We start from the raw sequence: 15,124 nt of genomic DNA, 5'->3' as shown, positions 1-15,124 counted from the left end.
TTTAATATGGCTGCCATATAAGTGTTTTTTTCGTTAAAAATAGCTGCCGAAAGAGACTCGCTCTTTTTCAGCTGAAAATTGGCATGTGCAAGCCTCTAGAAGTGCCAAATAATAATTCGTGCTTGAAATTGGGTTTTCGCCATTTTCAAATATGGCCGCCATACAAGCGTTTGTAAGCAGTAGAAAAGAAATCGTTCTGATCCCTTCCAAAATAGTCAATTGGGACTCTCTAGGAGTGCTTGATAATAATTTGTGATCAACATTAATTTATCGCCGTTTTTCAATATGGCTGCCATAGAAGTATTTTTTTAGCAGTAGATGAAAATTTGCTCTAATTCCTTTGAAAATCAGCATGTCGGCTCTATGGGTGTTTAATAATAACTTCCGGTCAAAATTTATTTTTCGCCATGTGTCAATATGGCTGCCTTACAAACTTTTTTTAGCGGTTGATAAAATTTTGCTCTAATTCTACTGAAAATCCCCATGAAGGGTACTCTATGGGTGTTTAATAGTAATTTGCAGTCAAAATTTACTTTTTGCTATTTATCAATATAGCCGCCATTAAAGAGCTACGTTAATTTTTTAAAATAAGTGCCGAGGCCGTAGGTCGAGGTCTAGCGGAGGGCGAAGCCCGAAGCGTCTGCACGCCACCTTACGAAGGTAATATGTGGGAACTAGATTTCACAACATATTCAGGCATACTTCCCGATGTAGTGGAAATAATATTTTATTTACTTATACAACTTATAGCGTTGTTGTATCTCGACCGTCTCTCTGTTAGATTCTTTTTTATTGGAAGCTATGCCAAAAAGGGAAGTATTTAGGGAAAAAACGCCAGACAATCACTTCAAATTTCTACTATACAATTAGGAAATTTCCTCTACTATGAGTACCAGAGTAACGATAATTCTGAGGGCAATACCCAGAATACCCTAATCAGGACCAACTTAAAAGGTTTTTTACATAAATTGGCTCAAATAAGGGACCGAATCTGGAACCTCATCATCAAGCGCCCATAGTACTAATTACTGTGCCACTGAAGAGCATAAGCAAACCCCGTAACCTGGAAGCGACCACGCGCCGCAGGCCGAGCCCGACCCCACCGTAGGTGGGGTATAGGGCTCGTATTATAATAAGCTTACTTTAAACTTACATTGAAATAAGATTGTTTTTGGAAATGTTATGGTAGACCCCCAGGAGGTTTTTTTAACCGAACTGAGAACAAGGTTTTAAAAAATGGGTTAGTCAAAAAACCCACAACCGGGTAGAGCTCGCGGCGATCGGCTCAGCTCGCTGAACTGACTATGCCAATGCTCACATCGGAATGTGTTACATTACGCTGAAATTATTCGGTCAGTCTCCGTCTTAAGAGGCACTATCAGAGATATAAGAGGCACGACATCGAACACACTTATATAGTTACACAAACGGAAAGCTGTACGGATATATTTTCATAATACTAGATGTGATATATACCTGAGTGACTGGATTTTCCCCCGGCCTGTAAACGACGTTGTGGAGTGGTCTCTTTCGTCCCACGTAGTTGACACACACGAATTCCAGTAGTGAAGCGTAGATGAAACACATACACACGCCGTCCCAAACGTTCATTGCAGTCAAATTTGACACCACTGGCAGTGTCGATCGAAACCCGTTGGAAGTTGTGAAAAAATTCAACATCGTTGTCACTCCTGTACCGGAAATAAATTTAATTAGTGCTCACATAAAGGATTAAATTAAAAACAAACTGACAGGATATTAATGTTGAAAATTGGAATAGCAGATTAGTGACTGATTTAAAATTAAATGAAGCTAAAGCTTTAGTAACATGTTCATGCAATATTTTACATTGCAATCATTATGATTATACCTCATAACATACCAGTATATATTTTGCTATAGGTATTCGTCATAAATAGTAACAAACATGCATCTAGGAAAGAAGTACCTAGTTGAGCGTAAATAAATAATAAAAGCAAAATACTTCCCATAATGTAAATGATTTTGTGATTTACTGGTTTCTGGTTATCTAACCGAATTGGGCGGTGATAGAGTAAAATATATAACACTACCTCATCAATATCGGCTTATCTTTAAGGGAAAAACCGTATGTGTCAAATGAAAATAAATTAAACCAACCTATCATAACTCTAGCAGGCACAGCATTCCATTCCAGCCAAAAAGTAATAAACGATGACGTCACCAAAATGATGCCCGGAATAAAAACTGTGGTGAAGTAAAATGATCTATCCCGAGTGAAGATGAGATCCACTTTGAGGCAGCTGTAATTACCTAGAAATTTTAAGCATAAAATAATACATTGAAATGAACTAGGCGCTCGTGAAGTGAGTCGCTGGCAACTTTTTTGGAGTCCTGTTGCGCGAACGGAGCATGAATGTGATGTTACAATGACCATTATGTTCTTTAAGATGGCTATGGTCATACTTTTAATAATAAATTGTCGCAACGGGACCCAATAATTTAATCTTATGTACAATCAAGGGGAAAAATATGTATTTACTAAAAGTACCTACAATAAAATATTATACCACGTTACCAAATAAGCTTAGTAAATGGTCGCAACAGAAATGGTACTGTCGACATAACAATTTATGCAGGGTCCAATATAGGGAACATTTATAGGCGTAAACACAATATGCTTGCAGATACCTACGTTAGAATTTACAACATGTAGTTTTTTCGGTCAGCGATATCGAAATCTTTTACCGGTACTTTGTAAATTCTACCTTATACGCAGGCATATTATGTACAATTCTGCGTGAGTTGAAACGCCTATACTTAATTGTGATACCTTTCGGTCCCGTATTTATGACAAGTATTATGTACAGCTATTAAAGAAATGCAAGTATTTAGATACATATTTTTGATATAAATCCTCATAGGTATACATATATTTATTTGCGCTTGATTGTACATTTGCCAACGACGAAGCGTATATAACCTGCGAAGAAAAGAGACAGCGTGTTATTTGACAGCCCCAGCTACATTAAATAAGAGAGAAGAGATGCAATATGCAATGCAAGACCGTGAGCATATCTGGCGGCCAGCCGTTTTACCTATCATGGAACGGGCTGGCACCGCGTTCCATTCCAGCCAGAACGTGATGAAGGAAGATGTCACCAAAATTATTCCAGGGATAAAAACTGTCGTAAAGTAGAACGCTCGGTCTCTTGTAAATATTAGGTCGACTTTTAAACAGCTGTAGTTACCTGCGGAGTTAACATCATTACGTTGTAATTGAACAACGCACACATTTCTTTGAAACAAGCTCAAATTGTTGCATTTTGTTCAAAAGTGGGGGAAAGATCATGGATACCGGGTTTTGGTACTGGCGTATAAAATATTCCAAGTAACTCTATTCAGTGGCCTTGTAAAACTTTATACATTTTAAATAACAATAGCAAAAACATAATTTAATTACTAACTACTGCTATCGTATAGTATAATGCACGAGTAACGCGTGTTGTGTCCACATAAGTGAATGATAAACATCTCGTGTATGGCAACTTGTATACAGCAAAAAATTTTATAAGTAGAATAGAACTAGTGCAGTCACATCTACGGTATTTCTACGACGACGTGCATGGAAATGATCGATGACTATGGAAACGAGATCGGAAAAACAGTTGATCTATGGAATAGATTGCGGAAAACGTGTTTTGAAGTATTTTTCGACGATTTTAACACATTGAAGTAAACACAACAACGCACTTACTCACACACAAGCGGAAAATATATTGTAAATACGACGGGACTGGACTGTTGCGTCGTCCGTCGCATCTCAAGTACCTTGCTCCTCAAAGCGTCTCTGGCAAAGATTACATGTCAGCTCTTCGTCTTCCTCGTAAAGTGAATTACCCTCAGCTGCTTGCAAAGATGTTAACATATTCTTACATTCTAAAGTTTCATCAATTCTATCGTCTAATGTCTAAGAATTACAAACGTCATTCTATTCATTTGACATTTAACTTTGGTTAATCTCACTAAGTCTAAACTACCAGGGCATGAAATACTAATGAACATGCTTCACCGCTAGCAATGCAATTCACAGAAATTGCTATAACTATTGTTGCTAGAAACAGACACAACAAGCTTCTACTGAATATTGTTCATTAAATAAATAAAACCTTTAAGTAAATCAAGACCAAGCTGAAAAGAGTTAATCAGAATCTTATTCGATTACATAATATATCACTGATCCGGTCTTGTGCAAAGTATAAGGGTGTGCTTGTAACAAAAGAGAAGGATATTTGGAGGCTAATCTACATAAAAGATTATCATGTTGGGTTGTAGATTATTGTAGTTACAATAATAAGCGACCATGAGCGCTGGCAGGTATTATGTAAATGAAATAATTTTCTACAGAAATGTCTAACGATTAATCGAGTCAATTTATGAAAAAGTTTGACACATGTTTGTTGTTTCTTTATTACAATGTTATGAATACCTCTAAGGATAACGTACGTATCACGGTACGTATTGACTGTTGTACTCGTATTTTTTTGCGAAGCAGGCAGACAGAGGGCGTTTATTTACCCTCGCTTGCACCTGCTAGCACCCACGCAAGCGATGTCGTGGTGTTCGGTTGATATAAGAACGGCGTTGTCTATTACCTCTCCAACTGGCCTTTATGGGACACGGAATAGTTTGGTTCTGGATCAGATAGGCGTTGAGGGTGGTCAGCGATGGTGACTTCCGTAGAGTGTCTTCATCGTTTTTCCACACGTATGTTATAGCTGACGACTCGTACGAAACTATAAGGACGTAAAGGCAGTTAGCTTGCAGATTGATTCGACACAATTGTTCCAAGGCAATGAAAGTTGTGTCTAATGTAACTCCATAAACACGCCATAATTTATTTAAAGCAGACACTTTTAAAATTAGAGTGTGTAAGATACTTACTACTTTCTAAGGCAAATGAACACAATGGGTCATCAAAAGGAAAGATGTTGAGCCGTCCTTGACAGGATAATATAAGATGTCTCCGCATCAGGTAGTTGATGGTACCATTGCGGAAAATACGCAATGCAAAGTGCATTGGTATTATCGGATCCTGCAATAAACATCAGGTGCAATCGTATTCAAATTCTCCACACACGTGCCAAGGCGAAGTGATTAATGAACAAAACTATAAGCTCACTTTCAGAAATTAACGTAGTGAAGATAAAAGTTTTATAAGCCTTTCGAAATATGATAGAGGATATGGTACGTTTCGACGTAAAGTTTTAAAGAAACCGAATAAGCCGATTGATCTAAAACAATATGTATATACAACTTAGGAGCCAGTGGAGTTTAAAAGCATTACTGGTGTGTCATAAATACCCGTGAATGTTCTGAAAACTCCTTTAGTAGAAAGCATAATGAAACAGTTAAAATTTATCAAACACGAGATTTTATTATTAAAGATATGCAGAATGTATAAGTCAGCTGACCTTAAAATCACCGTGCATTATGAAATAAGTATCTGGTAGCCAGATGTCCTCGTGGTGATGGATGGCATTCAGGTAGTCGTATTGGGACAAATTGGAGTACCGCAGCCGTGGATCGTACCATTGCTGTTGTAGTAGAAATTCAACCTCGTATTTCTGAAATTGATGGTACAGTGGAATTACTACTTTTTTAATTATTTTGAAAGGATGGGAACTGAAACTAAAGGACAAAAACTTACAAGACTAGATTCGTCTGGAGATGCTAAACTAAGTAGTAGCACGCTAACATTTACGGTGAGAACACCTGTAAATAAGAGAGAACTTTATTAAATAGTGGGTCACTACTTTTGTACAAGGACACATACCTACAATCACATGCTTATTATATAGCATAAGTTGTGCCAATTCCCGTTTTTAAGACGGAACACATCTTCTATAACATACATTTGGAAATCTACGAGAGATGCTTTAGGATCTTTTCAGTAGTAAAACCTAAAGCACTTTCCGCGTTTATTAAATAATCAACGATACACACCAATAGAAGAGGAAAATAAAACAGACAAACAATACAGAAACTTGCAGTTTTGAAAATACCAGAAAGATTACATTAACATGCACAAAGTAAATAAATGTTTTAGAGTTCATTTGTTTTCATTAAATACCTAGACCTAGACTTACATTTTGATTTTTAGTTCATATAACGTATTTGTCTTTGCATAATATACTGAAACTTCTTTACAGTAACAAGAATTGAAATATATGGAAACAGAATTGCAATACTTTGCAACTATAAATTTTAATCAAAATTAATAAGAGCAGATCTGAAATTTACGTAAAAACTATGACATGAGTTTTTTGTTAATGAACTGTAAGGGGCCAATTGTATTAAATGTTTGTGAAAAGAGAAAATCATCGAAGGATATAAAGCTAGTGAACAGATAGGTATAAAGTAAAATGACATTTAAATGTAATAAATATACTTATTAATAAAATTATGCCAATTTCGAAAAGTCAGCAAGAACTCTTTGAGCAATAAATATTTATTTGTAGAATGTGTGAATTGTTCTACAGCTACACACAGAAATGGGGTGCGCACACAGAATACAATTTTGAATAACGTAGTGTGTGATGATTAGAAAAATAAAATAAAAAGCAAAGTATAAAGGTATGTATCTACAATTGCGTGAAATACGGGGTAAATTACGTAAGTGATCACTTGTCACGTGCAGAGGTGGTTGCTGTAGAACAAACAAGACGGTCCATACAGAACTAAACACGTGGACAGGATTTCTCTTTTCATAAACATAGAACACAACGCACCACGATTGTGCGCCCGGGGTCGAAGCGACGGGAGCCCCGCCGGACTAGCCACAGTGTCGTTGGGAGTCTTAAGCCCACAACAGAAATCTGGATCTGCAATATTATACCAATACTTGTATGACCTATTCAGCCTACTTTAAAATGATTCATGAGTTATGTTGATCGATAATAAATTCACTTACCCTCTACTGGCGGACGCAGTCTTTTGTCATAGCGGGAGTTTTTCAAGAGATTGTCCAATATCTCTTTGTCCGACTTTCCTGATGCAAAACTGAAACAAATATAAATTTAGTTATCAAAAATCCCTTACTTAAAACCATTTGGGTACATATACTTTTACATTGGAAGCACGGCTAACAAGATGCGAGTCCCAATTTACACAGTAGCATTTCTTTATTTGTACAAAATAACGATCAATTATAACAAAAAACTCAGGCGTTATTAGATAATACATCAATGTCGCATATCGTGGCAAATTAGTTGTGTGTCGACGTCGAGTGTTAGACGCAGTATTGATTTTAGATTAGAGCTCTTTAGTTTGCTTCTATTGCCCTAGAAAAAGATTATGCTGAAAAAAATATGGCTACGAAACGAGTGCAATAATGTTTTTTTTTAAGAAACTAAATTGTGTAATATTTACATGTGTAGTCTTCAGAACACTTTTTTTTTTGTCTTACGTTTATCCGCAATTTTACCTAATAGCAACGCAAGTTGTGGATGAGGATTGTACCTGAGCCCTCGATCGGAAGATACCTGTTCACTCAAATCTTAAGATATCTAAGTTGTGTCATTTAAGAAATATAGGACAGTACAGATCACGGTAAAATATTCCATTCTTCGATTGCACCACTGTGGACGTAGAACGTAGTATTTAAATTCAAAGAATATTTGACTTTTTCGTACAAATAACAGAATAGCGAAAGTACTCAAGAATTGTTAAAAAATAAACACTTTCGAAGATGGCCTGAATTTAAGGTTACACAGTATCTTTCTATTGTTCATAAAGATATCACTAAATAGATAATGAAATTTCTACTGAAAATGTTTTATTAAATATAAAGAAATCGCATTCGGTAAGCTACAAGACATCCTGAAATCGTTTGATACTCCACAGTGTTCGAAGAACCGCTTATTCATCCAGTGTGTACTGCGGTGCCCAGACGTGAACGCTCACAAAGAAGGCTGTGTACAGAATGAGAGTTGAACAAATAGTAGTGGAGCTAGTTATGCTCAACTTCAAACTTATAGACTGTGTTCCGAATTCCGAAATCTGTGGACGAACTAAGGATACAGGAGAAAACAAAAAAATAGAGTTGGGAAGGAAATATTGCGGGGCGTGGTGAAGACTGATGGAGTGAAGCGATACCGAATGGTGGCCAAGAAATTTTATTGGGTATGTGGGGTTCCCCGTAGTGAGAGGGATGGCCGACATCGTCAAAGTCGCAGGTACAAGCAGTGGGTGAAGTTGGGCTGTGGATGATGAAGGAAATGAGAAATCATCCTATAATATATTAAATAGGTAACTACGGGTATTTTCTCACAACCAAGTTAATGTAACTAGTAGATAGAGACAAAAGTTGTTTGTCTCTTTGCAAGCTGATTCGACTGAATCAATTGTGACTACAATGCCATGCCGGGTGCATGAATAGAGCAGGCCTTTGATGTAGATTCAATGCAAAATGGAAGCGAAGATGAAGGTACGACAAATTACAGGCTTGTAACTATACTATGAAGCAATGGTTACTTAATATTGTACCAGAACGTTTAGTAGTAGATAGTAAAATTTTTCGACCTTCGGGACAGGCTAAGGCATCTCATTAGCCATAATACCAGATATACAGTAATTTTTCTTCAATAGTAGCAGTAGAGTGCTTTGTGATTTACCTATTTCTGTCGCCTATTGTGCGCATTACTGCGTTTCGGTTTTGAAGGCTAAAGTTAAGGGTGCTGGTGAAGTTACAGGACTTACAGTGAAGTTACAGAAATTTGACCTTGTTAACGTATGTCTTTTGGTGACAGGTGCAGTGGCAGTATCTTTCAGATTTTTGCGATTTAATCTCTGAGTGGCATTGCAACTGTTATGGACAGGCGTGGCGCTTACTACCAGACCCACGACTTGTTCATCCTGTGCGTTGTATCATTAAACAAAACGCTTAATTTTCTGATATTTTTTCGCGGGTGATCGTCATTTATTATCGTAAGTTAATATTACTGCAATACAAAAACACAGCAGAGAGTATGAAACATTCCTAAATATAGTTACTCTATGTTATTGGAGCTTAATAACAAAAAGATTAAAATATACTGCTGATTCAATTGAAATATTTGTAGTCAGCCCAATTAAGCTCTTTTACTCGAAATGAAACTGCATAGAGAGGCCTTAAAATAAAAGTTACAATCGGTGGAATGGTTAAACAAAATGGATGGTTCAATTTGATCAAATTCAGCGAAATTGCCAATAAACATTGCATCTCAATGCTGAACGTCATCAGAGAGTTTAATTGATGCATCGTCCAATCAAATTGTTATTCAGAAAAACATCCAGTGATATAGATTTTAAGGCGTTCTAGTTATTCACTAAATGATTATTGTTGACTATGGAGCGTGGATGCGTTCCTAAATATCGGGAAAATAAAAAGAACTCATATTGTGGTAAGAAACCTGTAATTAGTGATAAACATTCAATGATATTATTTCATTGCAGGTATATACTGCACATTGCTGCATACTGTACAAATTGTACACTATACTCATTGACTTACAAATAAATGGACGACGGGTCTAATACGAAAACCACGAAAAAAATGTCCCAAGTCAACCTATTCGAAATTTAAATTGTAATGTCATCGCAGTATCGCGCTGTCAGTAGAACAAATGAAGACTAAAGCGGAGTGTCGCGCTCTGTATACGATTTTAGCGCCTTACAAGTGCGGACACTTTTTAGCGCGGACCCGACGTCCATATAATTGTAAGTCAATGACTATACTGTACTATTTGCGTAAATGTCTTCCTAATTCTAAATAAATTACTTTATAGACCAGAGGTTTCCAAACTTTTTTGTCTGGTAGACCATATATCTCCTTAAAACAATAAATTTCCTTTCTAATATTTGATATTTTTACGAATTAATCATTTCAAATATGTGACATCTGACGCAGTGCTAGTGAGAAACTTATAAAAAAAGAATTGATGTTAAGTTTTATACATCTAACTGAATAGCTTGTTTGTTGTAAAAAAGTTAAGTATTTCATAGGTAATTATAGATGTATTATAAGACAGTATTATATATTTGCCATATTTGTTTCATTGAATATTACGATGTTTTTTTTCCAACTATGATTCAGATATTTTTATGAAAATACTCCACTAGTTTGTTTTTATTATTGATACAAAGAAAAGTTCCTTCGATCCGGCTGGACTCGAACCAGCGATCTCGCCATGCCGGGGCTATCTACTATATATTATATTATGTATTATAGATATTATGTATTTGCCAAATATTTCGGTCACACGACCTGCTGAAATGGGTACTACCCTCGTGGATGTACTTCTCACGCATTCCCGGTTTTTTTGGACATGGACTCCTTGTTGGTTTGAGTAAACCCCTGGAGTTCGGTGTAGACCACTTGGGAAATCATTGTACTAGACAAACGTATAAGTTTGTCGCCCACATCGTGATAAGATTGTGTCTACTTATCTCATTAAAAGATCCTGCTTGTGTGTGCAATCTACGAATTCTTATGTTATGACTTTTTGAATTCGAATAAAAACCACAATCGATATTCTCAATATATCCTGTAGTGGTCAGTATCGACCACTTTGGGAATCATCTTTATATTATAGACAATTTCAACTTTTCTTTAGACCGGCCATTCCCACATTCGGCGTTCTTAGCCTGATTACTAAAAATGTCTGAACTTTCTAATTACCGTATTTATTATTATAATTAGATATAATTACCGTTTCCATAAAATATTTGTGTCTTAATAACTCGAAAACTACTTTGTCTATTCTAATGCCATTTAGACATATCGATAGTTTAGCTTAAAGTTTTCGTATTTCAACGTTATTGGGTATAATAAGCGAGAAAAAGCATTGGCTACGGTAATTAGGCCAAGGATACCGAAATGGCTACGGTAATTAGGCTGAGAAATTCGGTGGAATGTGAGAATGGCCGGCACACATCGAGTGTATCATAAGTAAGTAAAGTAAAGTAAATCATAAATAAGTTGCGACTAAACTCTTTTATTAGGATATTGAATGTTGCAGAACCTAAATGCCGTATATGCCTGCTAATTTAGTAGGCATTTTCCATTGTGAGCAGGTGGGTATAAATGGAACGAACTTCACGGATCGCCGGACGCGTGCCGGCCACCGTGTTACATCCACTTCGCCGCCTCCCGTTCGCCCTGCCGATGCCGTGGTGTTACCCCGCTACTTCCCAGCCCCTGATGTAGTATTACATGAATAGAAGGGATAATTCATGCAAGTGCTGATACAAAAGAATATAAAAATGTGTTGATTACGTAGTATTCTTAGAAATTTGACGTAAAGAAATAATCAGCGTACTTATCATCAGGAATACTGAGATATTGCATTTTAAATCAATTTTGTTGTACAATAAGTGTTCAAATATGTTTACGGCGTGTAATTTTATGAATAGACAAAGATACTTGAGTAATTTTCATGTTAATTTTGTCTACCTAATTTCGGCGGCAATTTTATTATTTAATGAAGTAATATTTAAAAATCGAGTGTGGTACCCTCAAATATTATTCAAATATTTCACGATAATTTACTCGAACACTTAAATAAACGTTTTTAAAACACTTAAATAAACGGTTTTTCAACGATTAAAAAGTCGTTTGAAAAACCAAATACAAAGGCACGACGCAAGCACAGAAAAATTCGTGAGGTCCGCTGATTCGTTCCGTGGCTTAGTTGGTATAGCGTCTGGCACGGTAAGCTTGAAAACGTCTCGGTTCGAATCCGGCCGGATCGAAGGAATTTTTTCTGTGTTCGATCTTTGTATTAATAATTGTAACAAACTAGTGGATTAATTTCACAAAAAATAATTTAATATCAATTCAATAAAAAATTAAAATAACATTGTTTACTTTTTGTTTGATATTTTAGATAAAGAGGCGAAAAATTCCTTTCTTGCGGACCTACAATATATGTTCAGCATTCAGAAGTTACAAAAGTTACATGATAATTTTATTGACTGCGTTATTTTCTTATTTCCTCCAATTTTTATTATGATGATATTTTAATTACATAAACATAATAATATAATAATTATGATAAACTAGTGCAGTAATTTCACAAAAAATAATTGAATATCAATTAAATACAGATTTAATTTACATAAACATAGTTATAATATGAAAAGCATTTTAACTATTTAAAACGTTTATAGATTTGTCTTTATTATTAGCCTTCGATTAGTAGTCTGTTGTCTCTTTCTACCAGGGATTTATTTATTTATTAAATCTTTTGCACAATACATTGATGTACAAATGGTGGACTTAATATCATAAGGCATTCTCTACCAGTCAACCATTGGGTCAAAGAGAAAAAAAAAACAAAAGGTTGGTGCTATACTTAAAACAGAAAAAAAATATCATAAGCCATAATTTAATGGTTAATTTATACAGTATAAAATAAACTTAATACAGCGTAAACATTTTAATAGGGATCCTTAAGGGATAACAGTTAAGAAGTGATAACATTGTTGTTAAGGGGTTGCAAATCCCCCTGTTTCTATCTGTGTATTTACTGATTGTCACCCAGTCGGAACTTATAAGGGTGGCACTCTAAGCGAAAGTCATTTAGTGAGAGTGGGACAGTTTTCCTTCCCAAAAATTACAACGAGAACTTGAATGTCACAATAAATTTAAGTATATACTTTTTCATCACCTGTTACAGGGCTTGTTTACAAATAAACACTACGCTGTCAGCGACGATTATATAAAAAAAACTAATATAAAATGAAATGCTAGTGATTATTGCGTTTATAATAAATACTTAATTGCTCCAATTCCTGATATTATTCTGACCTAGTATGTATTATGATATCAACAATATCAACGTCACGAAACACCTGACTGTTGTTGTAGAGATCGTATATCGTTTTTAATCTTGTAATTTTCTTCCATTGGACAGCTGACCGTAACAGCTGTTTGTTTACTTTTTATGTATCTTTTTCTATACAGTCAATTTGTTGCGAATGACGTCATTGTGACATCATCACCTTATTGTAATACACCACTGTAGTATATAATTATTAGTTATTAATAATTATTAGTTATTATAGCGTATTTATTATTAGTAAGCAAATAATTATGAATATAATATTTCCTCAGTCGATCAGATGCGCTAATTCTGTTGAGTCTTTCAGAACTTTACTTTTTTTTATTACATCAAGTGACGGAACGAACAAGTCATGCGCCTGATGGTAAGCTACACGCCTGTCCATAACAGTTACAGTGCCGCTCAGATCCTTAAATTGCAAAGTTCTGAGGGGCACTATACCATTATGCTCATCACCCTGAGACATAAGTTGACAAGTCCCATGTGCCTGTAATTTCAGCAGCAGCAATTACTCAAACCTCATTAGCTTATACTCTAATTGATCTTTTTTCCTATTCTTACTCTGTTTTTAATATTATGTGTTATTATTATTGTTATTGTTATACACCCATTTCTATTTTCTATCTTCCGCGGTTCAGTAAATTATAACAGTTTTTGTAAGTATATTAAATTCGTATTTAGTGCGCTCGACGCACTCAGTTCATTATTATCTTTAAATGTATCCTGTGACCCGGAGATTGCCTGTATGTACTTGACTTTTGTTTTTTCATAGAAAGTATATGTATACTTAGTATGTTTTTTAGAGTGCAATGAAGAACATTTGTATTTTAATATATTATATTTTGAGTATCCAGTATGAAGACTCGTTAATCATTCCGCGTCTCGACAGTAGGTACCGTCGCAGTAAAGAAAGGTATGTAACTTACTGTACTTTATTATATTAATTGGTCAAAGTTACGAATGATTAGGGAAATAAATTTATTCTTTTGAGCCCCAAGACGTAGCGTAAGCTGGCGATTAGTAGCTGTCACTAAACGGTGCTTGTGATGCGACCGTGACCCAAACCACTGCCTCAATCAAAGGCTTATCTTGTTTACTAGTTTAATTAATTTCGGATGATTCTCTACTACGGAGAGATGTAGATTGTAGAAATAGTTTCTGGCCTTTAAGATAACTGACCTGATTTATTAATTGAATTCTATGTATACTAGTTAAAATACACATTTGTATTTCCGTGAAATTCTTTAATTTTTTCTGCGGTTACTCCTAAATATATATTATTCTACTACTTACGTATTTACAGTGATAAGTAGGGCCCGGATTAATAAGTAATTATACATAACTTTGATTTCAATAATTGACGTTCCTTAATTTGTTTCCTACATAAATAATGATGCTTAGAATAAAAAAGTGACTTTTATTTTCCATATTTACAGGTTTAGACCACATTTTTACACGAAACTAGCAATAATGCATATTTCCAATATTACGTGATATTTTATTTAATTAAAAGATGTAGGTATTTGAAAAAAATAAAGTTTTCGGCTAAAAAAATTAACTGTGTACTGTGCGGAAGATTAGAAGACAACCTTGACATGACCTACTCACTGGCGGACTTGTGCAAATTTAAGTTTGCTCCAGTCTCATCATGTGACGTCGAAAGGTCAGTTTACAAAGCTTTGTTCTGACCGAACAAACAGAATTTTAATTTTGAAAATTAAAAAACAATGTAATTGCGTATTGTAACAATAACAGTAACGATAACAGATTGAAGTGGAATAAATTTTGATTTTTTTTAAATAAAGCGCAGGCTATGTGAAAACAGTTGGTTTTTTTATCTCCATATTTTTTCAATATTTTAATTTTTTGCCTATATTGTATTTACATATTTTGTACTTTATGTTTATACTGCATATTTATCCGAGCCCTACTGATAAACAATAACGTGTCAACCAATATGGTTTTTTGGTTTGGATTTGAAGGTTTCAAATCACTTAGTTTATTAAATGATTATCACTAGTATCGGGTTTCTTACCACGGTATGACTTCTTTATATTTTCCCGATATTTCGGAACGGTTGCACGCTCCATGGTCACGGGTTGACTCAGTTACAAATTTTTGTGTTAATAATTATAGCTCACTTTACGTAAAACAAATGGAAAAGGCGGGAAAGGACTCGGTAAGAGAGGCGCAAAACGCCACAGAAAAATTCTTAAGTTCTTAGCAACAAGAGGCGGCGTCAAACGAATTTCTGGTTTTAT

General features: G+C 35.2%; 1 protein-coding gene across 22 annotated transcripts in view; it reads right to left on the bottom strand.

The window, feature by feature from the left end:
* Positions 1 to 15,124, bottom strand: part of LOC113231967 (glutamate-gated chloride channel) — a 39,377-nt gene that overhangs the window by 4,841 nt on the left and 19,412 nt on the right. For 5 of the 22 annotated variants that reach the window (XM_026466539.1, XM_026466541.1, XM_026466540.1 and 2 more), the window contains exons 3-11: positions 6,953 to 7,041; positions 6,771 to 6,863; positions 5,690 to 5,754; positions 5,454 to 5,606; positions 4,924 to 5,074; positions 4,635 to 4,775; positions 3,811 to 3,885; positions 3,078 to 3,230; positions 1,477 to 1,691 (exon numbers count right to left, since the gene is read on the bottom strand). In XM_026466539.1, the coding sequence (XP_026322324.1) occupies positions 1,477 to 1,691; positions 3,078 to 3,230; positions 3,811 to 3,885; positions 4,635 to 4,775; positions 4,924 to 5,074; positions 5,454 to 5,606; positions 5,690 to 5,754; positions 6,771 to 6,863; positions 6,953 to 7,041 (1,135 nt within the window). Of the gene's footprint in view, positions 1 to 1,476; positions 1,692 to 2,139; positions 2,293 to 3,077; positions 3,231 to 3,810; positions 3,886 to 4,634; positions 4,776 to 4,923; positions 5,075 to 5,453; positions 5,607 to 5,689; positions 5,755 to 6,770; positions 6,864 to 6,952; positions 7,042 to 15,124 lie in introns of all 22 variants that reach the window. The other 17 variants (XM_026466543.1, XM_026466548.1, XM_026466552.1 and 14 more) reach the window with 5 other exon arrangements.

This window comes from Hyposmocoma kahamanoa, unplaced genomic scaffold (assembly GCF_003589595.1).
Source record: "Hyposmocoma kahamanoa isolate Upper Pololo Valley unplaced genomic scaffold, ASM358959v1 66, whole genome shotgun sequence".
Taxonomy (NCBI): domain Eukaryota; kingdom Metazoa; phylum Arthropoda; class Insecta; order Lepidoptera; family Cosmopterigidae; genus Hyposmocoma; species Hyposmocoma kahamanoa.
This window is presented reverse-complemented; position numbering and strand designations above follow the sequence as displayed.